General features: G+C 38.3%; 4 protein-coding genes and 2 non-coding genes across 8 annotated transcripts; 4 read left to right on the forward strand and 2 right to left on the reverse strand.

The window, feature by feature from the left end:
* The first annotated feature begins 369 nt into the window (after positions 1–369).
* Positions 370–1,871, forward strand: LOC133723613 (uncharacterized). 3 transcript variants are annotated; one of them, XM_062150502.1, is made up of 4 exons: positions 370–502; positions 718–857; positions 943–1,089; positions 1,229–1,871. In XM_062150502.1, the coding sequence occupies exons 2-4, from the start codon at positions 846–848 to the stop codon at positions 1,727–1,729; spliced, it is 660 nt and encodes a 219-aa protein (XP_062006486.1). In that variant the 5' UTR covers positions 370–502; positions 718–845; the 3' UTR covers positions 1,730–1,871. The 3 variants fall into 3 exon arrangements, with proteins under 3 accessions (XP_062006486.1, XP_062006484.1, XP_062006485.1); XM_062150500.1 differs by having other exon boundaries at positions 376–523; XM_062150501.1 differs by lacking the exon at positions 370–502 and having other exon boundaries at positions 572–857.
* A 345-nt stretch (positions 1,872–2,216) lies between these two features.
* Positions 2,217–5,491, reverse strand: LOC133721599 (putative E3 ubiquitin-protein ligase XBAT31). Its single transcript, XM_062148257.1, has 8 exons — positions 5,143–5,491; positions 4,976–5,035; positions 4,794–4,865; positions 4,577–4,698; positions 4,343–4,483; positions 4,149–4,256; positions 3,350–3,605; positions 2,217–2,921 (listed from the first exon to the last, which is right to left on the reverse strand). The coding sequence occupies exons 1-8, from the start codon at positions 5,320–5,322 to the stop codon at positions 2,535–2,537; spliced, it is 1,326 nt and encodes a 441-aa protein (XP_062004241.1). The 5' UTR covers positions 5,323–5,491; the 3' UTR covers positions 2,217–2,534.
* Positions 5,492–11,304: 5,813 nt separating this feature from the next.
* LOC133721102 (large ribosomal subunit protein eL36y-like) lies at positions 11,305–12,973 on the forward strand. The gene is made up of 4 exons (XM_062147626.1): positions 11,305–11,452; positions 11,549–11,654; positions 11,746–11,945; positions 12,780–12,973. Exons 2-4 carry the CDS (start codon positions 11,553–11,555, stop codon positions 12,811–12,813), a joined length of 336 nt encoding a protein of 111 aa, XP_062003610.1. The 5' UTR covers positions 11,305–11,452; positions 11,549–11,552; the 3' UTR covers positions 12,814–12,973.
* On the forward strand, positions 12,228–12,330 carry LOC133723999 (small nucleolar RNA Z107/R87). The gene has a single exon (XR_009853418.1). It is a non-coding gene; the product is annotated as a small nucleolar RNA Z107/R87 (small nucleolar RNA).
* On the forward strand, positions 12,438–12,538 carry LOC133724038 (small nucleolar RNA R30/Z108). The gene has a single exon (XR_009853454.1). It is a non-coding gene; the product is annotated as a small nucleolar RNA R30/Z108 (small nucleolar RNA).
* A 9,970-nt stretch (positions 12,974–22,943) lies between the features above and the next one.
* LOC133721221 (dof zinc finger protein DOF2.4-like) lies at positions 22,944–24,833 on the reverse strand. The gene is made up of 2 exons (XM_062147771.1): positions 24,583–24,833; positions 22,944–24,415 (listed from the first exon to the last, which is right to left on the reverse strand). The coding sequence occupies exons 1-2, from the start codon at positions 24,631–24,633 to the stop codon at positions 23,321–23,323; spliced, it is 1,146 nt and encodes a 381-aa protein (XP_062003755.1). The 5' UTR covers positions 24,634–24,833; the 3' UTR covers positions 22,944–23,320.
* Between the last annotated feature and the right edge of the window lie 89 nt (positions 24,834–24,922).

Raw genomic sequence — 24,922 nt, forward strand, 5'->3', positions numbered from 1 at the left:
ATTAATAGAAGCAATTCATGAATTTCAAATTATTCATTGTACGTTTAAATTCATTAAGCACAAATTAATACATGAATTTCAATTTACTTACTAATGCATTCTGTACATTCATTTTAATATCCAAATTCAGTTTCTAAAATGATTTAATCCAATGAAATCCCAAGTGCTATATATATATCCGTACACTTTTCCTGTATACAGTATAAACTATCCGTCCGATTTCAATCGGACGGTGATTGAGCAAATGATCCCTGGTCAGTTGCTGACCAGGTGATCAGGACTGGTATAAACTATTCATAGTCACGCACAAAAAGCCTTAGCAGAAATTCTACTATACTAATATAATGGACTAATGGTTATGGTCCTAATGGGGCATGTGCAAAACTGCAGACTCTGTTAATGGAAGCAAGGAACCTTTCAATGGAGGGGTTAGTGTGGTCATTTGAGGGTCATCAATAAAAGAGGGTCTTCACTCTTCATCTTCTGTGTCTCCAAAACCAGTGTATGCTTTAAACACTAAACGGTTAGACGTCAATCTCACTCCATCTCTATCACAATCTGTGTTTATGTGAATCTTTTGTGCTTAAAGTGGACAATGCCGTTGGCCAAATTGCTTTAGAACTTCCACTCTTTTTCTTGTTTATCTCTCTATCTCAATATTTTCATATTCTCTCCTTCGATCTTTTCTTACTCTCTCCATCTCTTTATATTCTGCAGGTACAAAATAGAGTCATGTCGGTGGAAATGCGGGTTCTTTCTGTGAAGTGATTGCGCCGGAGTTTCGATATAGTACATTGTTCAGTCTGCCTCATTTTCCCAGATAAAGACTAGGAGGAAAGAAAGTTATGGCTAATCAGGTAATGCTAGTGTGTCATTCATTACTTTGCTTTGGTTGAATTGGTACAGAGTAAGCAAACCCTTGTAACTGGTTTTTGAGTATAGGATGAAGGGTGGCCTTTGGGATTGCGACCGCTTAATGCAAGAGTTGGGTTGATGAGAAGCCGAGATTTCTCTGCCGGTTCGGCTTCGTTTAGTACTTTGGTCACTGGCTCTCCTACTTTTACTGCTTCTTCAGATCTTGATACAGAGGTCAGCATCTTGATACATGTTGTTACTTTTGCCTTGGATTTGTTTATGAGCATTGTCACTACGGACTTCATTGTGAGTCGAACAAAGAATTTGTGTTGTTGGTATGGTTTTGTTGATTCTTTCATGTAACTGGTTTCAGTCAACTGGGTCTTCATTCCATGACAATGGCATCACACTAGGGAGCCTCATTGGAGTATCTAGCATTTTCGACCTCTCTCGAAGATCCAGCATGGGAAGAAGGACAATAGAAGCCTCGAAAAACAAGAAGAGTTGCAAATACAAGCATTGGTTGTTTTCACTCTGCTTTAAGCTGACCCCTGAAGCTGTGGATACGAGTAATACTCCTTCTCTAGGTCACTTTCTTGAGGCAGAAAGAAGAGGAAGTACCAACATTAACAGAAGAAATCAGAGTCCAAGACCAATCGAATATGGACCTGACGATTTCTCACCTGCTGTGGCGATTTCAGACGCCAACAGCCTATTTGTGGATGGTGTAGTTGCAGCTGCTCAGGCTTCAGGTGCTTCAGAAAGTGCAGATAATGGTGGAACAAGATCTAACAATAGAGAGTTAATGGAATATGGAAACGGATTCAGAACCCCATTGCTGGTTTCATGTTTGTGTGGACAACTCATTAAATGAAGACCGCTCATTGGAATTTTCTTTTTTTTATCTCATGAGTACTGGATTTCTCATTTCATGTATTGAAATTCATCTGAGATATTGTTTAAACTTTAAAGGGAAGGCGTTTAGTTCTTTGAGGATCTAATATAAGTTATAGAACTTTGCCATTGAGTTCATGTCAGTTAATAGTCTTTTGAGGTACATTATACTATTAAACTCTGAACAAGCTCTCTGATTAAGGATGTGTCTACCAAACGATTCTTGATTAGTAAATGCTGCTCAATTCCATTTAGTGCTAATTGTCTCAGTTCCACACCTTCACGTGATCTTAGATAAAGAAAATTGCAGCTTAAACCTGTTTCACATAATTTATTCATTTCGGAACCAATAGTATAAGAGGACGGCATTATAAATTTCAGGTTACGTCAATGAGGCAAAGCATAACTAGAATGAACATAACAATATAACCCTTTGAGGGTCATTCGAAAAAAGAACTCTTTTGGGGTGGAAGATAAAATGAAACTTTATTTATATGATATGGAATTATATTTATAATTGGGTAACAAACCCATGAAGTTTTGCTGCTTCTTTAATGGAAAGAAAAGCAGACTAGACAAGACTCAAGAAAGCAGAAAACTGCAGACTCGGTGTGCCGAAGGACATACATATTCTCATATGCTCATAGCATTTAAGACCTCCAAAAGGTGAGTTGGATGCTCGTACCGGTGATGGTCTCGCTCCTCAAGCAAATTCAAGATAGCTAGCTCCATCTGCTGGACTATCAAACTGGTTCAGAGAGAGGACAAATCCACAACTGCACTTGTCAAGGCTTGATGTCTTCATTGCATTCAGCAGATACCCTTCCTGAATTGCGACCACCCAATCTTCCAAATGAGCCCAAAGGCGACAGGCCCTTGAAGCTGCTGCTGCCTTCACTGACATTAGACTTTCTTGATTTCCTTGGTTTTGAGGGACTCATTTCCACCTCCACATCGTTGTTGGCCTTGATATTGGCAACGACTAGTTGGGTGATGCTGGTCCGACAAAAGGGGCAAACAGGGACTGTAGGGCAAGATAAAGATGAGGGGTTGGGCTTCTTGTGGCAGCATAGGGCGAGGGTGCAATGTGCACACATTTGATGACCACATGGTCCAACCTCAATTGTGCATAACTGGTCAAAGCATATGCAGCATAGATCCACATCGCTAGCCTGTTCGACATTTCACCGGTTAATAAGAAAGGTACATGCATTACCAAAAGATTTGGCTCTAGTATATTTTAATTGAAGATGGTTGATTCTAACTGTGCAAAGTGCATAAGGTCATTACAACCGAGTGGTGAACAAATGTTTATCTACATATGCCCTTTCTGGCAAGACAAACAAATGTAATGGATTAATTCTTTTAAGACTTTTCTAGTGCACTACCACATGACAGGTTATAAAATGGAAATGTTTGCTCATTCAAAAATTCTTTTCTGTGACATATACTTGCATTCCTCAAGTTATGTCAATAACTCCAAAACCAACAGTGTATTGCCAGTAAAGGTTTTAAATTCCTTCTATTGAACCAAATTATGGAAACTATGCCCTCAAGCAGTAAAAATAATACAGTAAGCAGAAAGAGAAGGCACATTTACCTCAGAGGCATTATCATCACCCTCTACATCTGAATGCAAAGGAGATGGAATGGAGACTATCTCCTTCAAGATAGCTTTCTCCCTCTCCATGTTTGATTCCATTAAAGCCTTCTCCAACAAAGCTTTAGCCTCTGGATTAAGTTCGCTGATAAACTTCAAAGGTGATGGCCAGACAAGAGGCTCTGCTGATGAAGGGTTCAGTATCGCAGCACATGCTCTGTGCTTGTGCTTCAGAGCAACCAGGTATGGGATTCTCCTGCAGAGATCATTTCTTGTAATGTTATACAACATATCTATAAAATCGAGTCGCCCTTTATCTAAAGCAGATCTTTAATAATTGAAGGATGTTACTTGTATGGGTTTAATGGATATAGATCTACAAGATGGGATCAAAAATTTAAATTTAAATGAGTAAACTCCATATCCTCAAAGTCATATTATGTATGGATGCCCGCATACATACATTGGCTTAAGTAACTTTCAATGTAGAAAATCAAGTGTGAAAAAGGCTTTTCCAGGAGGTTTACATCCCATATATCAAATCCAACATCGAATTCTTTCAAACATGCCATATGAAACAGGCAAGCAACTAGCTGACTGCACTAACGCATTAAAGAAAAAAAGAAAAAATGAGCCGCTCCTAAATAGGAATGTATTGACGTATTGGCTCCTCCAAGCGCAACGATCCATTGAAAATAATCGTATTGACTTATATGGATCTCATGGTATTTCAAACTTGGCAAGATCCAATAAATTAATGTAGAAGCAAATATTCAACCATCTAATTAAAGAAGGTTACCCTGATGAGTCTAATTGAAGCCGATCTGCTCCCCAAGCAAGCAACTCTCTGACGCAATCTAAAGAACCAGCACGAGCTGCTAAATGAAGTGGTGTGCTTCCAGGGTAGCTGCAGATATGGTAGATTCATCAATCTCTTGCCAAACTATCACCAATTATCCACAACATTAGTAGAAAATAAGCAACTCTAATCACCTGTATCCACCAGTTGAAGCACAAACAAGAGCCCCACTATCCAAAAGAACATGCACACACTCGGCCCGTTTTTGACGGGCAGCCAAGTGCAATGGGGTTGCTCCACCTCCATCTCTAATATTCACAAATCTTGCAAATCCCCTGCCAGTGCCACAGTATGTAAAATTGTAAATTAAACACCAACACCAATCTTCAGAGAGAGAAGGAAAAAAAAGAGAGAGAAGCAAAACCAACCAAGAATTTGCAACAGTGGTGGATTGTGCGGCGGATAAAAAGGCTTGGAGGCAGTCTGAATGGCCATAATATGCAGCATAATGCAGGCAAGTTCTTCCATTGAAGGAATCGAACATCAATATCTAATAATCGCACACATAAAACCCATGATCAGTAATTCAAGTAAAAACTACACCAAGAAAACTACCACAACTCACACAAAGAAAACAGAACATACATTTGCTCCTGCTTGGATTAGCTTTCTAACGCAAGTGATATTCCCATGCATTGCAGCCAACATCAGCGGAGTCTAAACCGATCACACCCCAAAACAGTTCCAATCCATCAGATACAATATAGACTATCCAAATCCAATCAAAAACCATCCAAACAAACCAGTCTTATCATCTAAACATTCACCTGCTTATGGCGATTCACTACATCCGGACTAACAGACCGATCCAAAAGCATAGACAGCACCTACTCACCACCAAAACCAACCACAAAAAAAAAACCAAAACTCGATCAGGTCATCAAAAAAAGATCGAATCTTTCAACACCAACCATCAAAACCAAACAAAACCCACCTCGATCTGACCACCAGCAGCAGCTACATGCATAGCAGAAAGCTTGCCACGACCTTTTCTCTGGTCCAAAACACTCGGGTCAGCTTCCACCATATCCTGAACCACCTCCAAGTCCCCATTTTCCACAGCCCCAAACAGACCAATCTCCCGAGGCTCTCCACAACTCAGCCCCTGACCCATTTCCCGTCTCGCCCCGGAAAGGCCGCCTCGAGTGTCCTTCACGCGCCACCGTCCAGTGGCGATTGTTGCTGCCACTCTATTGGTGGGTGGTGATGGGAATTACGCAATCCAAAAAGTAGTAGTAGTACTAGTACTAGTAATGGGCGCGCTGCTTGTCTCGGGGTTTGGACCCTGACCGCCGAGATTTCGGGCAGCTGACCGCGCGTCCTTGCAAGGCTTTGAGTGACAAGACTTGGGGCAGCAGCTGTCAGATATTTTGTTCCCGGAAATTTTAGATTTCATATGTCTTTATCATCCCTCTTTATTTTTCTTTTATATATTTTGGTCGTAAAAAGTCTTTATTTCACACATGGGTTTTACAATTACAACGCGTTTACTGAATCGCGAATGTTGATTTGTCACCGTTCTTTTATTTTATCCATCCGATCAGGTTTTTCGAATTATTTAAGACTTGGTCCAGTTGTGTATTTTTTTTTTATATTTTGTTTGGTCACTTTGCGTTTTGGAGAAGCAAGTTTGGTGTATAAAAACGACTGCAATTGAATTTGGTCAATACGTAGAAAAACTGAAACCTCAAAGCAGCCATAGATAGATATTAAAAAATACAAAATTTTAGCAGTTACATACTTTGAAATATTGAAAAATGAGAGTGTGTGTTTATTATATATTAAAAAAACGGACATATGATTTTTCAAACCCCAACAAGAATAAAGGGGCTGTTATAAGTTTATAGCGATTTTTTTTATGATTAAGATAATACATATATGCGAATTTCTCAATCACAACCGATTAAAATTAATGAGTCATTTAAACACTATTATTTTCGCCGATTCAAAGAACTATATTATATGAGTAATATGAAAGTGTATTTGCTGTTTATGAAGGAGAGTTGAATGATGATCAAGTTGTGTGTTTTGTTTTCCCTTGGATGGACAAATGCTTTTTCTTCCTTTTGACCTCTTCGTACGTGTTGTTTCCATTCTGGTTGCCAACTCGCTACTATACCCAGTTTCTAGGCTCTTCTTTTAGGTGTTTTGGTCAATTATCTACAGCTCTGAATTGATAAGCCAACAAGAAATAACAATCAAGGAGGCAGGGAAAGGTTTTGAAATTTTTTTATCAAGCGCAAATCCATGCTTTAACCAAATTGGTCCTTAATTGAAGGCTTCTGTTTTTAGCCGAAAGCTTCTGCATTTTCTGTAAGGGTAAAATAATTTTAGCCGAAAGCTTGAAAGGTACCTTAAGACTTTTAATACAACCCGAGTCATTCTTCCTGAAGAAGAAAGGAGAATGAGTTTATTGGAACTTGAGTGGTGTCATGATCCGAGGGAATTAAGATTTGATATTTATTCCATCTTCTTGATCGAAGTAGAGCTAGCTTGCCTTGTACGGCTGGCTGTGCTAATACTTGCACTCTTGTCTTTGTGTGACGAACAAATCAACAGCCTTTGGTGTATGATTTTGATCACCATACGAGTGTTGGTTGATAGATAATTGAGAAGTTGACGATGATCGAGGATGAGCCATAAACAGAGGGAGTATTCAAAGCACCGACGTGCACTTGCACCAACATGAATGAATGGTTAGATTGCATTAAATACACTTTTTGTTTATTAAAAATAAGGGGCAGTGACCACTTACCTAATTTTTGGCCAAAAATTGCCCACTCTTACTCAACCAAGAGTTTTTTAACCTCATTTACCAAATCTAACAGTGTTTGACAAATTGCCCTCATTCCCTTCCTCTCTCTCTCACTCAACTCCCCTCAGCCTCTCACCTCCCAGACTTTCTCTCTCTCTCTCTCAACGACCACTATAAGCCACGAAGATGCCGAGTCCACCAACCACCATCAGTCTCGAAGATGCGAATTCACCACCATCTGCGTCGGACGATGAATGGACGTTGATCGATGAGGCGGCCGGTTGGGGATGGAGATCTCCGTGATGCAGGAAATCGCTGCTCCCTTCTGGACGAAGACGACGACGATGATGAAGAAGAGAGGCGGTTACGAAAAGCTTCAGAGGTCTCACCGGCGCTGCCTTTGTCGGTGACGTCGTTCTTATCAGCTATTCCGGTTTAGTTTCCGGTAGGAGAGCCATTGTGGAAACAGTCGTTTGGTTCTAAAGAGGAGACCGATGTGGGTTTGGATCGGATGATCCCCAATCAAAATTTGATCCAAGTGAAGGTTGACCAATTTATTGTTGATCAGAATGTGGATTCTGGGTTTCAATTACAAGGAGGTATAGTGGTTATGCTGGAAACCATGGGAGCGAATGGGCTGATGGGTCAGGGACTGTGGCAGCAATGAGTGTGTCCGGTGATAGTGGGGTTAGTGGGTGGGAAAAGGAGGAGGAATGAAGACCACAGCCTGTATTTTTTTTTTTTTTGGTCACACCATAGGCCACAGTGCCACAGTGCCACATGCTACCAAGAAAATATGCAGAAGATGATGTCTTAATGCCAGTTATGTACTAGAATAGAATCTGTATGGTAGTTTTTGTGATTCGTGACTTAATGTACTAATTATTAACTGATATGATATGATTATTATGGGGCAATAATATGATTATTGGGAGGCAATAATATGATTATTGGGAGGCAATAATATGCATATAAATTGATCAATTGTGCTTGTAGTGTATTCATATTGGTTTTGGGAGTTTATGCAATTCACTGGAGGGTAATAATATAATTATTGGAGGCAATAATATGATTATTGGGATGCAATAATATGAGTATTGGGGGACAATAATATGAGTATTGGGGGACAATAATATGATTACTGGGGGGCAATAATATGATTACTGGGTATTATTAGGGGGCAATAAATTCATATTCCGGTAACCGGTCGCCGGATTCCGGTCACATGTCGCCGGAATCCGTCACCGGAGTCGGCAACCGGCCACTAGTGACCGGAGTCCGGCAAGGTATCTGACGATTTCTCTCTCTAAGTGAGAAAGAATGAGAGGGCAAAAAAGTCCCAAAAATAAATAAAAATAATAAAAAAAGAATTAATTGGGTAAATGGAAAATAATCCCTTAGAATGTTTTGGGTTTTAAAACTGTTAATTTGGTAAGTAGGCAAATTTTAAGCTAAAATTGGGTAAATGAGCATTTCCCCTAAAAATAAAGTTGATAATAAATATCAAGGGTTGAGATTATTTTATAAGTGTTTGATCACTTACACCGTCGGTGCATAGAATAATTTCCAGCCATAAACACCATTCTTTTGCAAACCATTGTTGTTGACGTCGGTGGTTGGAATTATTGAGCTTGACAATGACGTTGAGATGAAAAATGTTGCCCTCATGGTTTAAAAAAAAAAAAAAATTACACGTGGAGTTGTATTCAATAAAGTGTGAGTCTAATTAAATGAAGTCATTGCCGCAAATTAGACGTATGTATATGGTATCCGCAGTTTCAAAAATAGTTGGCGCCTATCTATTTTTCAAATACAAAGAGTTCTTAAATTAAACTTAAATACATGCAGTTACCTAAAGAGTATACAATGATGTGTGTATAGTTTGATATGTGAGGTGGTTATCCAAAATTTACTCTAACCTTCATGAATGGCTTTTGAAAGATGAATGATGATCATGATCACGAGGAAACAAAGAAAAAGACAAACAAACCCAAAAATTAAGGGTGTTTTATCTTTCCGCTTTCATGAAATGTATCAAAAGTAGGGGTCATTATTTGGTCCTTTGGTTTCGGCCCTACTGGCCCTTGCATTAGGGCGGTCCGGCCCGTTTGAGCCCTTTGGAGCCAAGCCCGGCCCAGTCCTTTAAGCCCACCTAATTAAACCATAATAATTTTCTATTTTTTCTATTTTTTAAATACATTTCTCTTTTTTCTATAACATACAACTGATCTCTTTCTTTGTAATTGATTTCTTAAGCTTTATTTTATTTAGGGTAGGGCCGGCCCTAGCCCGATACTGTGAGTTTGTTTTTTTTTTTTCAAAGTTTCATATGTAATAGATGAATACTCGCAATCTAAAAAACATCGGCACTACTTAGAATATGATTTTTTTTTTTGTTAATAATAAATTAGCAATAAATGAGATACAATAAAAGATATACTTTTTTCATGATTTGTAGAAATTTACAAATATAAAACATAATTGTTCTCCCTTTAAATTTTTTTTTTTTTTTTAAACTGAAAGGATGTGGCAGGATTATAATTTCAGTCAAAAGCTGGGGGCAAAATTGTCCTTTCTGGTGAACGGTGATCACAATTGGGAATGACAAACTGTAAATCACGAAAACCAAAGGGCAAAACTGTATTTTCACTCCCTTATGAACAATACTAGGGGCTTTAGATTAGGGGTCATCATGGGCCGGACTAGGGCCGGCCCTACCCTAAATTTTAGGGTTTAGGGTCGGGTCGGGTTAGGCCTAGTCAAAGTCAACAAAATTTAGGGTCGGGGCTTAAATATGCTAACTCTTACCCGCTCGAAAGGCCCGAGCCGCTAGGACTGAAAGGTCAGGGTCGGGCCAGCCTTCTGAATAGGCCAAATAGGACCGAAATGGGCCGAAAAGGACCTTATTTTGTTTAACAAAAAGAAATGCATTGTTTTTTTGTTTTTTCAAAATGCGGCACAATGACTATATATTTAATACAATACTCATTATTTTTGTTGATCATATTTAATACACACACACACACACACACACATACATACATATATATTGGAATTAACTTATAATATTTATAAATATTAGTTAAGGTCGTTATATTCAATTAACTATGTCTCTAAATCTCTCAAAATTTATTGTTGTTTCACAATGGAAACAAAAATTAAATAAAAGAAAGCTTAAGAAATCAATTACAAAGAAAGAGATACGTTGTATGTTATAGAAAAAAGAGAAACATATTTTAAAATGAGAGTTCTATTCATACCTCTTAAAATGGTATCTGGACCTCCAGCAATTTTTGGAAGTTTTAAAATCCAGCTTTGCCCTTCTAAAAAACTGAGCAAAATGAAAAATAAAAAAGATTAAAAAAAATATGCACATTCTCTTCTCCCTCCTTGCCCCTCCCTCATTCTCTTTGCAGCCATATTTGAGGATTATTGGGCAACTTTGATTAGAATATTAAAGATTGCAAAATGGAAGAAAGAACAAAACATATAGAGAAGAAGAATTGAGAAAATAATGATCGGAAAACAATTACTATTGCCTATTCTTTTTGTTTCTGGTTTGGCTTAATTGCTTCACTTCATGGAGGTGACGTCAATTTTTATCTTGGTTTCTCTTCGTAGTGGTTTTTTTTTTTTCTTTTTACTTGAGTAGACTATGTTGCTAGCCTGTTTTGGGTTTAGGGAAATTGATTTTGATAATAGTTCTCCTGTAGTTTTTTCCAAATGCACGATTAATTAAGAAATAGAAAGAGGTCAATAAGAGTATCCAAGCTTACTAGGTGAATGGTGTTAAGTCATGGCTATGTCCTCGGTTTTAGGTGATGAGAAAAAAGATATTACTAGTAGATGTGTATTGGAAAAAATTTGTGTGGATACAAAAAGGGCAATATTAGAAGTTTTGTGCAAATTTTAGAAGAGGAGGTCCAAATGCCAATTTAGGAGGTATGAATAGAAACTCTCATTTAAAAAATAAAAAATAAAAAATAAAAAACTATTGGGACTTTATTGGGCGGGCTCAAAAGGGTCGGGCTTCCTTTATATGGCCCATACCCTACTTTATTTGAGAAAGGGTCGGGCCGGCCCACCCTAATGCAAGGGCCGGGTTGGGTCGGCGAGCTTAGGGCCAAAGGGCCGAATGATGACCCCTAGTTCAATTTGTTGAAGTTGCAGTAACCACAAGCAAGTAATGGACTTGTGAGTTGTGACCATGGACCTGCTTGCTTGTTAAATCCAATTGACAACAATCAAGGGAAGTAACGGACCGGCCCACATACATATTCCGGGCTCAGAAAAGAAAACCCCAAGAAACTAACTGATTCAGCCCGCAATGCAAAACCTAAACAAAATAAAAATTGCTGCTCCAACACGACGTCGTACGGATCAAACACACTGTATATAAAGCGCATAGGCACTAGGGTTTTAGTTTCAGTTTACACTCTTGAGGAGCCGCCGTCTCTCTGAAGATCAAGATCTAGCAGCAGAATCAAAAGTGACCTATCTATCTCTCACATCCAAACTTGGATTCCCCTGTTCCTTGTATTCAATCCGAGCTCATATTGATCGATTTGTTTGATAATTTTTGCAGGGAAATGGCTCCGGCACAGCCCAAGACTGGGCTCTTCGTCGGATTGAACAAGGGACACGTCACCACCAAGCGTGAATTGGCTCCTCGCCCTTCTGACAGAAAAGGGGTATGCAAAGTTTTGCTGCTTTTCACACTAAAATGTTCATATGAATCTGTGTTGTTTCGGTGATTTGTTTACTGGGTTTTGGGTTTTGTAGAAAACGAGCAAGAGGGTCCACTTTGTGAGGAACCTGATCAGGGAAGTTGCTGGGTTTGCTCCATATGAGAAGAGGATCACTGAGCTCTTGAAGGTCGGTAAGGACAAGCGTGCTCTTAAGGTCGCCAAGAGGAAGTTGGGTACCCACAAGAGGGCCAAGAAGAAGAGAGAGGAGATGTCCAATGTTCTTCGCAAGATGAGGTCAGAATTCTTCCACTTATATTCCTTGATGAGAATCTGTTTTTGTTTTGTTGATATTTGCTGATAGTCATTCATAGGTTCCATAATTGTTTGTTTAGGATTGCTTAATATTGGGAGTTTATTTTACTTGGATTAGCATACGTTGTTTGTGTTAGGCCAAAATGGTTTAGATGCTGAGCAATATTAATAATAATATGTGGATCAGGTTTATTGAGCATTAGTAGTTTAGTCATGGCCACCCCTTTGTGAGATTTGTTTGAAAAGTAGAATGGACAAAGAGAAAATGGCAGTGATGACTCAATAATTTCAAGCTCAACAGACCGGAATGCAGGCTTTTCTTTCTAGAGAAATTTGCGTGTCGACAACCCCGCTGAACTGAGCCATCTTTCTCTTGCTCTTATTTTTAGTACCCAGAAGCTCTCATTCTTAATGTTGAATGTAACATGGAATTGTTTTTGTATTGCTATTTTTTCTTAATATGTGTGGGAAATGGGAAGTTGCTATGAGGATACATAGCTCCCTCTTCTGATATAAAGTTGAGGAAATTTGTTGGCCGAATCGAACCTAAAAACTTAATAGCCACCACTGAGTCAATCTTCCCTTTCCCAAGTGGCTACTCGGATATTTCCATGTGTTGTTTACAATAGAGGTCATTCATAGGCCATGAGACCATTTTTGGAGCACCAGTTTAGAGTCTTTTTTTTTTTTTCGTCAGTCAATTGTTTTAGTTCTCTGTGATATGTGTGAGAGCAAAGAGTTTTCTTCCATTGCAACTTTGTCTCCAGTGAAACATACAATGTTAATGTGGTTTCTTTGTTTTTGGTTCATTTGCAGGTCTGGTGGTGGCGCCACTGAGAAAAAGAAGTGAGCTAGTCGTTAAAGCTTATGGAGATTTTAATTTTGAACTGTAGTTGTCTTGCAGTGGATATTTGGTGAAGTAATGTTAGACCATTGTAAGGACAATGTAATTTTTATTGCTGTTTTAGACCGTTTGGTTTTTTATGCAGAGGATATTTGTTCTAGTCTTATTATTCTGCTATCAGTCACTGAATTACCCTCTTAAAAGTGTTTATTGATTTTCTAGTGGTCGATTAGTTGACAGCTTTATTTATGAAACTACGAGTGCATTCCTGTGAAGAGCAATGCCCGTGGTCAATTACAGAGCATCTAGATAATGAAAAATTTGTTTGTTAACTAGAGATGGTAGAGACTGGAGGATATGCATTGGAATTGACATCATTGGAACACAAATTGGACAAGACTGCAAGCATTCTATCGCCAATTTCTTAGAAACGTTGGACCTCCTAAATTTTGAGTATGATAGATTGAGATTCACGAAAATGTTAAGAGGCCCAGATAGTAGAGAAAGTTCAGTTTGTAGGGAAAGATTAGACTATCTTTTAGACTTGATGTTAAATTCCATTCACAAACAACACATTATTAATTCAAAAGATAAATGAACTAATTTCAATGATATTTTGTTTTGAACCCTACTTTAAACTTTGGCTCGATTTGACACAAAATTACTTGCTATATCAAGTAATTATTTCTGCCGGAGTACTAAAAGATGCAATGACATTATCGGAACCATTATTTTTCTATTGATCGAAGTTAAAGCCCCAACCCCGAACATGAATGTTTCTCATTTAGCAATTTTCATGGTTTGTTTTTACGTTATTCGGTGAAATCTCTACAATTGAGACACATTTCAAATGTCTTATATGAACCTCAAAAACCTCATCTTCAAAAAAATTGTGATTTGACTCCCATTTTGAATTTGACCCAATTTAAGCCGAAACTCCTTGTTACGACACACCGTTTTTTTTTTAATTGAATTTTTATGTTGATGAATATTTATATGCGTGGGCGCAATAAGACCTTAATATAGCACAAGCACGAGAACCATTAAAATATCACATATGGAATCAGTTTGTGGTTTATGAGGATTGAGCGCAAGACTGTCAAAGTGAAAGGCATCTTATTTATCATTTCACATTTTTACTTTTCAGGTTTTTAATTGATTTTCAACACATAAGACATCTTCCATACGTCTTATATTACTCTTAGAGACGTCATTTTTCAATGATATTTCATTTTCAACACAGGTTAAACTTTGGTCTGAGTCAATTAGCACACGCATTTTTGGGCAAAGTTCACTTTTATAACCCAGGTTCATTTTCATGTTATTTAGTGAAATTCTTATGATGGAGACACATTAAAAATATCTTATATGAACCTCGGAAACCTTATTTTTGGACAAAATTGTATTTTGACTCATTTCCAATTTGGCCCAATTCTTTTAAAAACTCTTTGTACATAGTGCTTTTTGGGAAAATTTAACAATGTATTGACATTTTTATGCGTTGGTGTAAAATAAAACCTCAATACATCACGTATAACATACATATTTTTTTAAAATGTCGACTTTTCTCTCTGCTAGGGTTTTCTCCCTAACCGAGAATCTGATCGAGAATTATGTTGCGATGGTGGAGGAGGGAGCGGCGGCTACTCCTTCATTGTTGGCTGAGGCCTTGACGAGCCTGATGGGGGGCGGAGAGATTATCGAAGTCCCTTTCTTCTATCTGTATGGCCGGTTGTTGCTGGAGAGGCCTGCAAGGCTTCTGGTGGTATCAGCGGCGATCTCCGGTGTGAGGAGTTTGAAGGATCTGATCCGTGAAGGGGAGGGGACGACGATCTTTGCTCTTCATGGAGGATTGTGGGTCGATAAGAATCTAGTGGCGTCGGAGTTAGAGCCGGGCATTGCTGGGGTCGGACTGGTATTGGTGGCGGCCTTGCCTCTGTGGGCGGCGTTCGTGGGCTCGAGGTTGAGTTCATCGGCGTTGTCAAGGTTGGCGGCAGCGGCTGGAGATGGTGCGTTGATGGCAGATGAGGGTGGGTCCTGGTTCATGTTGGGTTCGCCGGCGGGGCTGCTGGATGCTGGGCTTAGCAGGGCGATGGTTGGAGCGGCGGCGAGGATTGCAGCAGGTGCTGTGCTGCTGTCTCAGTGTATCTCGGCGGGAAACTCTCTTCTGAGAAACCCTAATGGGTCAGAGGATAGTGGGCCTGGGTCTGGGATGGAGTTGGGTCAAGGGTTTGTGGAGATTGGGCCGGATGCAGCTGATGCTGGGGTGGAGAGTGGGCTAGAGGGGCCTGCATTTGGGGGGTTCGCCTCTCATGACATTGCTTAGGTGTTTTGGCAAGGGTTTTAAGCCTGTGTGAGTGTGATTAAGTTTCTATGAGCCTTTTGTATGACGTTTCTTGCTTGTACCACAATTGCGTGATTGGCAAGTGAGGGCTAGTTGAATGATTTTTTTCCGTAGGAGGCGAAGCTTTGTCATGCTTGGATAGGCTTGCTTAATTGTGAGCTTCCCAATGATGTTAATTAGTTTGCTTTAGCTTGGATAGGTTTTACCGGATTTTCTTGCTGGAATTCTTATGTAAGTTTTGTAAGCTATGGCCATTTGGCTGTTGGTTATTGAATAACAATCAACTTCTATTCAAAAAAAAAAAAAAAACCTCAATACATCACGAAAAGCATTAAAATATCAAAAATGTGGAAGCAATTTCAATCATGAAGATTGAGCGAAAGAATATCAAAGCCAAAAACATCTTACTTATCAATTCACATTATTATTTTTCAAGGTATTTAATTGATTTTCAACAACAGAGACATTTAGACAAAAAAAAAAAATAGAGAGATTTTCCACATGTCTTGTGTTACCCTTAGAGGCGTAAATTTTCAATGATATTTTATTTTGAATCTAGGTTAAATTTCGGCCCGATTTGACTCAAGTTCCTTGCCATCACGCATTATTTTTTGGGCAAGTTTTTCACTTTCATACATCAATCAAGTTTTTCACTTTCATATATCAATAATGTTTTTCACTTTCATATTTATTAATATTATTATTATTAATTTTTATCGTTATTTTTCAAGGTATTTAATTGATTTTCAATAGCAGAGACATTTAGACCAAAAAAAAAAAACAGAGACATTTTCCACATATGTTGTGTTACCCTTAGAGACATAAATTTTCAATGATATTTTATTTTGAATCCAGATTAAACTTCGGCCCGATTTGACTCAAGTTCCTTGCCATTTAAAAAGGTCAGCCATTTATTGAAGAAAAACACTTAAACATATTACAAAACATCAGCTGCAAGTGCAGCTTGTAAAAATGCTGGAACCGAAAAAAAGAACTCAGCCTGCCTAATAGAGCAAGCATAGGTAGCCAACAAATGGGCCACCGAGTTTCCTTGTCTACCCACATGACTCACATGAAGAATATCCTGAACTGCTCCCATAGCCCTTACATCATCATATAGCCGGCCAAGCAAGGATGTGTTAGCAGAAAACTCAGAGATGAGTTGTCGTTGGACATCCATAGCATCAGTTTCCAAGATAATAGGTCCAAAACCATGCGCCAGTGTAAACCAATATTATAAGTTCCTTGCCATAACACACTATTTTTTTGGGGTAGGAGTGAAATTCTTTGATCCTCTTTGATAAAAATAGAACACACTATTTTTTGGGCAAATTTCACTTTTATACATCAATCAACAAGTTTTTCACTTTCATATTTATTAATATTATTATTATTATTATTTTTTATCGTGCCCAAATTATTGTCTCACGATTGGCATGCTGTAATCAAAATATAAAATTAAAAATTCCAAAACCGAGTTTGGCGACGGTGTGTCTCATAGAAGTTGACGGCTAGGAGTACAATTTAGTGAAGAGCAATTCTCTTGGTATATTTCTGAATTTGGAGTTCCTCGAGAATTTTGTATTGAGAAGGAGTCAATGAGCAACCTGTTTATCTATCTCTCCCAATAATTTCTTGGTCTTCGTACTAAAATAAGGAAGAGACTATGGTAAGAACACAAATCATAGGATTTGGTCATGATCTTACCAAATCCTTGGCTTGTCTCGGACTGGTAAGTTCAATTCACATTGGCAATGTTACTATGATGCTGATCAAGATCACACAGAAAGAGATTGCCACTAGAGAGACCAAGGAATCTATCTGAGCCTCAATCGATCATGAATCTAATCCAAATACATTAACAGCATTTGCCGTCTCGTCGACGTAACTGAAACATTGAAAACCCTCTAGTCGCCACCATGAATCATCTGCCTATTCTCTATGACTTTGCTCAGTACCTTTCTAAAGTGCTTACTTTGCAAGAAAACAATTGATCACCCCAACCAAATACAGGATAAATGAAACCATGACAAATCATTTCCCTCCAAAATTATTGGACCTAAAGTACTAACCATGGCCAGAAAAAGGCCCAGGACCACAACAGCAAACTAGCAAAGAAAAATCTAAAGAGTAACGAAGCAGTGTGGTAAGAATTTTATTTTTTTGTTCAAGAAAATAATCGAAATAAACTCCTTACAACTTATAAGTCGATGTAAAACGTCACCAGGGAGTTTTCTATTTACAACCAGATGCTAAATTGGCAATCCATTATTAAACTTATAAGTCGATGTAAAACAGTCGGTGACCATACTTATAAGTTTAATAATGGATTGCCAATTTGGTATCTGGTTGTAAATAGAAAACTCCCCCTCTCTTAGCCAAAAGACACAGAACCAAAACTCACCAATTAATTTCTATGAGATGATCCATCTCTGTGACATGGACAGTGAGAGTTTTCCCCGCGCGCCCTAGCTTGGACTAACAAAAGAATTTTCTTTTCTTTTTGCTTTTAGGCTTTTAACTTCTATATAAAATATGAGTGAACGAAGAGAAAACCCTTGTTTGCTGTGGTTACAAATCCATAAACAGAGTGAGTGCTCTCTTACATAAGCATCCATTCCATGCATATATAAATGGCTTATCATTTTATATTTAACCCCACACCGCCAAGAATGGTAACGTAAATTATGATATTGAAGGACAACCTTTCCCATTCTAGGTACACTAATTGAAGGACAAAATTAATTTTGTTAGGCACGTATAAGACAACCTACTTTACAAAAGACTACACAAAATTAAATAGTCCATTAGCTTATAATATATAAAGACATAATGAAGTGAATCCTATACGTATAAGAATCTGACCATTATGATCATCCGTTGAACAACATTTTCTATGAGAAAGCAAACATGCGTTTTGCTACCCAAACCTCAAGTTAGCCAAACCCCCCAAGTTGTTTGAACTTTCCAGCCACAATAATTATTTCAAAAAATTTTTTAACTTTAAACTGCACTAAATCGTGATTCTTATAAACACGATTTGTATATATAGCTATACCTCCCAAGTTGGGAAATGTTGGGAAAGTGACTTCAAATCGATCATTTGAAAATAAACTTTGAGCTATAGGAGCCATTTGGTGAGCAAGATTTTTGATACGCTAACTCATTACTCATTAAGTTGAAGGAAGGCTAATTAGCCGGACACATCCTCCTGTTTGGCTTGTAAAAAAATGTGTCCGGCTGATTGGATATTCAACCTCCTTCCTCCTTATCTCATGTACTTATCTTTGATGTTGTTTCTGCTTCTGATTAGTTTACTGTTTAGTTGCATTATTTTCTTTCCTTTTCTTTTTTGTTGTAATCTTCCCTCGTTGTACGTTGGTTTGGTTGTTTAATGAAATTTCATCTTGTCAAAAAAAAAAAAAAGTTGAAGGAAGAAAATGGAGATTATCTTATTATTCATGTGCAAGTTGAAGGATGGTTGGAGATGGATATATTCATAAACAAACTTATCTATTCAAAATCGTTAGATGTCAACTTCTTATAACTCATCCAATTACTTCCTTCAACTTGGACAAAAATCGAAGTGAATGTTTTATTTATTCATTCAATACGTATAACTTTAATCTAATGAGTTTATTGCATAACTAAGTTTATGCTTGATATCAAATAGGTCTTAATTAGGGGTGTCGTATTCTTTTTTATTTGCAGTTCTCGTGCAAGGTTTTAACGAGGCCACATTTTGGCCCTTATAATTATAATTTTGCTTATGAATTAAATTCTTGTTCAATCACCCAAAAAAAAAAAAAAGGCCTTAATTAATGTTGTAAGAGAAACTCCTCAGTTGATCAATAGTCAGATTTCTTAATTAGTATTCACTAATCCATCTACATTTTTTCAACTCTAACTTAGCTAAAAGATTGAAATTTGCCTTGATGTGTTCATAGATTCAATGCACTTTTGGAAGTAATGAGTATAACCAGATATCTAATGTTATGCTAAAGACCAAACTGGCCCGAACGCTGTAAAAAGAAGCTCCTCCACTTACAGTTATATTTCTCAAATGGATGTGAATCTACTTAAAATGATAGAGGGTACGTATTGGTTCCGGAAGGGTAAAACAACACTGATTGAATGGCCTCAAGTTTTAGTCGAAGCTGACATATGCATTTCTAAATGGGCGTGATTTATACATATGTATATCATGTGGAAGCTATATCTAATAGTGAAGAATGCGGTCGATAGGTCTATATCTATCAGACAAGAGCCTGGAATCTCGGTCTCTTTCTTTCTTTCGATCTCTCTACCTGTTGATGATCAGGATTAACCGGCAATTAGAAAATGAATGTTTTATATTCAATCAAGGTTAGCTACAGAACATGTTAAAAGCGAAAGCTGCTACTTCTGCTTCTGCGATCTCTGCGTTATTTGTGTGTGAGAGAGAGAAAGAAAGAAGGGCGCATGTCATGACTGATCACACAGACCCATGTGGTCATCATCAATATAAGGCACAGATACTGGTACCATATAGTAAAAAGATGCAAATATTTGCTGGCTTGGATTTCTGAGCCCCTGTAATTCCTTCTAATGCTAGCACTTGTTCGTACAACAGCTTATTGGACCAGTCATGCTGCGACTTTTTTCATATATCTCACAGCTGATCGAGAACTGAGAAGAAGATGCCAAAATTTCCAATCTATATATCTTCAATTTCGGGATCGTAATATTCAAGTACTCTAATTCCTCTGATCAATTTTCTGATTACTACACAACCAAGAAAGATGTTGAGGCTAACAGGCTCCGCTATCATTATTCTATGAGTACTACTGTCTCAGAGAGAGAGAGAGAGAGAGAGAGCGTTTTAGTTTTCTCTTTTTATTTTCACAGTGGTTTTGAATATGCTTTATTGGTTATTGCAAAAGCAAATCCGAATTCGCTCTCGATCCCTACATAGATTCCTTTCTTTCAATATGGGACTAACTAAACCAACTTGGTATACAACTGTCCGGTCTGGCCATATATATACGCATGTAATTGATTGATTCCTACGTACCCTATAATAACATTACTTTATACATATTCGTAATGTTGTCAACTAATTCAACTCAAATGTTCTTGTATCTAAGAGCATATCTTAAGTCCGAATGTCAAATTGTACGTCACAATATTTAACTTTATTGATTTCCTTTCACTTATTGATGGTTATATATGTAGATATATATAGATGCTCTAATTTCTTATGCTTCATACTATAGCGCACTGGATTTTGTACAAATCAATATAAAAACCAAGTATGGTTTGGCATAATATCACAGTTTCTGTAGGCAAATTATAGGATGAAGAAATTAGAATGACAAATGCAATGTCTAGGCTGGCGCACTAAATACTTAACCTGCAAGCAACCAATACTATTCTTGATGAACCATTTATTCTATATCGATCACAGACTAGAATGCATGCAATCCAAACTATCATTGCCAAATTTTCTTTTCAGAGTAATCTATAATATAGACACAGAACACTATTCTTTATTGGTAGTCAATTAAGTAAAATGGCCATATTATATATAATCTCAATGTTAATAACCCCAGCTAAGCAAATCTATACGTGTATATATATGATATCATGCTTGATGAGTTCAAGTTAAAAGTTAGGGTCACTGAGAAACTTAGACTAGCGCACAGTGTCATGTCAGAAATTGTAGCAAATCAAAGAGCAAAGTTAGAACTCAGAACCCAGAAGTAGCAAAGCTAGGGCTTAGGGCTAGGTCAAGAGAAAGAAAGTTGCACGCAGCTCTGAGGCGCGTGCCAACGATACATCGAATCAGTCTGGGAGACTGGGACCCACATCTTCTCTGCCATGTCAGGTTTTGGGGACCTGACAAAACAGTAATTTGTCTGCTAGCGAAGTAGTACTGGTCAGAGACTCAGAGACATATATTCTCTGTTTGACTCTTCAATCTATGACAAAATGAGTAGTAGGAATTTACGTGTTTATATTCTTTGCACAAAAAAGCTCGAGATATATAGAAAACGCAACCAACAACGAACAAGAAAAGTCGGGTTAATATTGTTAAGTGTGGGCGAGTATGAAAGTAGAAGACCAAAGCAAAGGAAAGCAATCTAGCTCTGTCTATTCTATGATTTGGTAATGAAATGGAATGGAATAGAATTTTTGGTGGGTGTGGAATTGAGTGTCGTTTTGGCGTCTTTTGAGAGACTTGTCCAAAATCATCATCTTCTGGATTCTTATGATCTCATCGTCATCGATTAGAGCCTCAACATATTCCATCTTGTGGCTTAAGTACATTTACTATTATTACAAAATGATTTGGAACAATATCTTAGTCTCATGCAGCGGGCACCTAAGCCAATCACTGATTTCTGTTCATTCCAATTATTGGGTTATCAATCATTTAAGTAATACATGCATGCGCATTATAGCTACTTATAATAAAAGATTATATTTTTGCATGCTATGATATGGTTTTTTGGAGAGTTGGATGTCACTTAACTCACGGTGGATGTATAAATATGTCTCCATTATTTTTCAGACAAAAAAGAAAAGACTAGTGGAAACTGATCTGCTAAATTTCTCTGTGTCCTTCCATAATGGAATGAACCTAGCTAGCAAAGGAAACGATATCAGAATAGTTTGATCGAGAAGTACGTACTGAAATCTATGGCACTTTGTCCAACAGATATTAAAGCAGTTTCTTAACTGGGTATCCCAATTCCCTAAGGGCATGTGGTTCATTGAAGTTTGCAATGGGAACAGATTTAAGACGGTGATTTTGCCAAAATCTATGGCTTTTCTTTGCATCGAACATTACTGCCCAGTCAATATTCTAGCGAGCTAGCTTCTTTATGTCCCCTGCTAGCTCTTAAAATTAGAACTAGGGCAAACACAACATGGATGGCCTACTAGGTCTTTCTTGCGTACTCCTTTTGTTCGTCATAGACATTGTAAGCCAGAACGACGACACTTCAAAGTTTCCAAAGAATGGTCGACACAAATCAAAACTCACAAGGATATGTAGTCACTAATTAAGCTTGCTTAGACTGGAAGCTTGGTAGCTCCTTTTATTAGTAATTTTTGTCAAACAAAGTTGGCCTTTTTGCTTTGACAATATAATAGTATATGCTTGCAAGCTAAATGCATACTAGTTAAGCTAGCTAGTGAGTTTTTCAAGTATTAAATGGTGGCATCATTTAAAGTCAAGAAAGGAAATCGCCTCACTTGGATACTTTACTCTTCAGGTAGCTACTGCTATGAAGTATATATGACCTTAATTGCCCTAAAATCAACCAAGACTTCATTAAAAATTTCATGGACGTACACATTTTCTACTAGAGGTGATGATAATTAACAATTCGACCAAGACTTCATTACAAATTTCATGGAAATCCTCATTTTCTACTAGAGGTGATGATTGATAATTAACAATTCTAGTTATGTTAATTATCCTTTACTGAGATTGATTTATTCTTCAACAAAGACAAAATCTATCAAACATATTTAGCAATGTGTTTAAACAAATCATTGATTTTTAGCAACAGAACCATGAATCCATGATTTTGAATAAACTCTACGTCGGTGCATAGATTGATAACATTCTGGAGGAAATGGAGTCATTTGCTTGTAATAAGATGTGCAAATTGAATATTCTATCGAAATGCAATAATTGGAGCATATTATAAACTTGAGGATCAGATGATAATGCCAGCCAAGAACTTTAATTCCAGCAGAGAATCAGCTAGCACATGATCAAACACATAGAATAGTACAACACTTTTGTTAAACATGTTCCATATTCTCATTCAAATTGAATTCCATAAACTCATACACTCACTAGTATTGCAAACATGCTAGCTAAGCTCATACAAGGCCTTCTAAAACTAAATTTAGAAAGGAATGAAAAGAGGAAGAAAAAGAAAAAAAACTGAGCTCGTCAATGGCGAAGAAACAAATTAAAATCATCGAAAAACCTACCATTTCTAGGGTTTCTACTTGATCATGAAGATGAACAAAGTAAACCCATCCACCCATCCTCACATTTCTTCATACCCTTTCAACGAGTCGGATGTGGAAGTACCATTAATTTGTTTAGAGTTAATTTCTAGAGCTAATTGAAGCTGCGACACACAAGGAAAAACCTCAAAACTAAATTTATAGTGGATGATTGGTGGCAGTGGAAGTAGAGCTAAACCCAGAAAGATCAGTCCACGCAGTTGTTGAAGTACCATTCCCATTCCCACCGGAGTTAATCCAGTACTGACTATCATTCCCTCCTTGGATCCCCAACAGATGTCTAGACAAGTTCATCTCTTGTTGCTGATGATTCTGATGGTGAGGATCTTCTGTCTTCACCGAAGCCATTTGCGAAGAAACCCCAACACTGCTACCGGACGATAGTAGCCTCGGCCGCACCTGATTATAACCTGGAAACTCAACTCCACTACCCTCAAACAAACCAGGAGAAGGATCCAAACCTCCACTCAAGAAAGGAAACGACGGCGTTTGCTGTTGAAACCTCCATTGCTGCTCAAAAAGCGACCCGGTGGGAGTACTAGTAATTCCTCCACCTAAGCCGCTCCCTATCTGAAAACCCAAGTCTCCTACTCCGCCGCCGCCGTAGTTCATGCCGTAGTTCAGGCCAAGATTCTCGCTAGCTGCGAAGTGGTGGTCATTGAAAGGGTTGATGAAACGCAGTGGTGGGATTTGAGGGCTCAACCCAGCTGCTATCATATCGACAGTTCCAGTTGAACTGTTGGAGGGAATTGCTTGACCGGATGAGCTAGCCGAACCGGTGGGACGGTCCGAGCTGCTGACTGGAGATTTAGACCGGCTACTTCCTCCTTTGCTGCTCCTTTTGTTTCTCCTGCAGCCGCCTCCCACGGGAACGTTCCTCAGCGCGCCGCCACGTGTCCAGTAGCGTCGGCAGGTCTTGCAGAAGTGGCGGGGCTGCGTGAGGCTGTAGTTGTTGAAGTAGCAGAACTTGGTGTTGGTGGACTCGCAGCGAGGGCATTTGAGTGCTGGCTCCGGCATGGGGATGTTAGCCATGCGGGCTCGATCAGCCATGGAACCTGGCCTGATCGAGCCCGCACCTCCAGGCCCGCTGCCACCACCGCCAGGATTTGAAGGCGGTGGTGGTGGGGGAGGCGGAAGCGGATGGAGCTGAGAGTTGTTGATGTTGTTGCTGTTGTTGTTGTTGCTGCTTCCGGATAGTAAGTGATGATGATGATGATGATGAGGACTTGGTTGCTGCAATTAAAGAGGAACATATTCAAAGATTGTTAGAAAGCAAAAATCAAATATCTGTAGTATATTCAAGAAGCTAGATGATAAAAAAACAAAAGCAAGAGGAATATTTGGCTTTTGAAAAAAAAGATTGAAGAAGAAGAGAATTAAGCTAGCTCCGGATTCATTACCTGTTGCCAGTTGGCTGGATCAAGATAAGCTGGAATGGAGGAAAAAACCATGGTGATCTATATCTTGTAGTCTTGTGGCACCCTTTAATTCTTTTATCTCTTTTGTAAAGGTTGATGGGGTTTTTTGGAGATAATACTGAGCTAGCTAGTAGTGGAGAGAATCACATCAACAATTTGCAGACACAGAGTGAGTGAGAGAGAAAGAGAAAGAGAAAGGGGAAAGATGAGGAGGAGGAGAGGAGAAGGAGCAAAAATAAAGGAGGGGGCTTTTGTGTATTTATATACTAATAATCTAGTTGGTTGTTGATGATGTTGGTGTTATTACCTCCTCACTAAGACT

Source organism: Rosa rugosa, chromosome 7 (assembly GCF_958449725.1).
Source record: "Rosa rugosa chromosome 7, drRosRugo1.1, whole genome shotgun sequence".
In the NCBI taxonomy this organism is placed as follows: Eukaryota; Viridiplantae; Streptophyta; class Magnoliopsida; order Rosales; family Rosaceae; genus Rosa; species Rosa rugosa.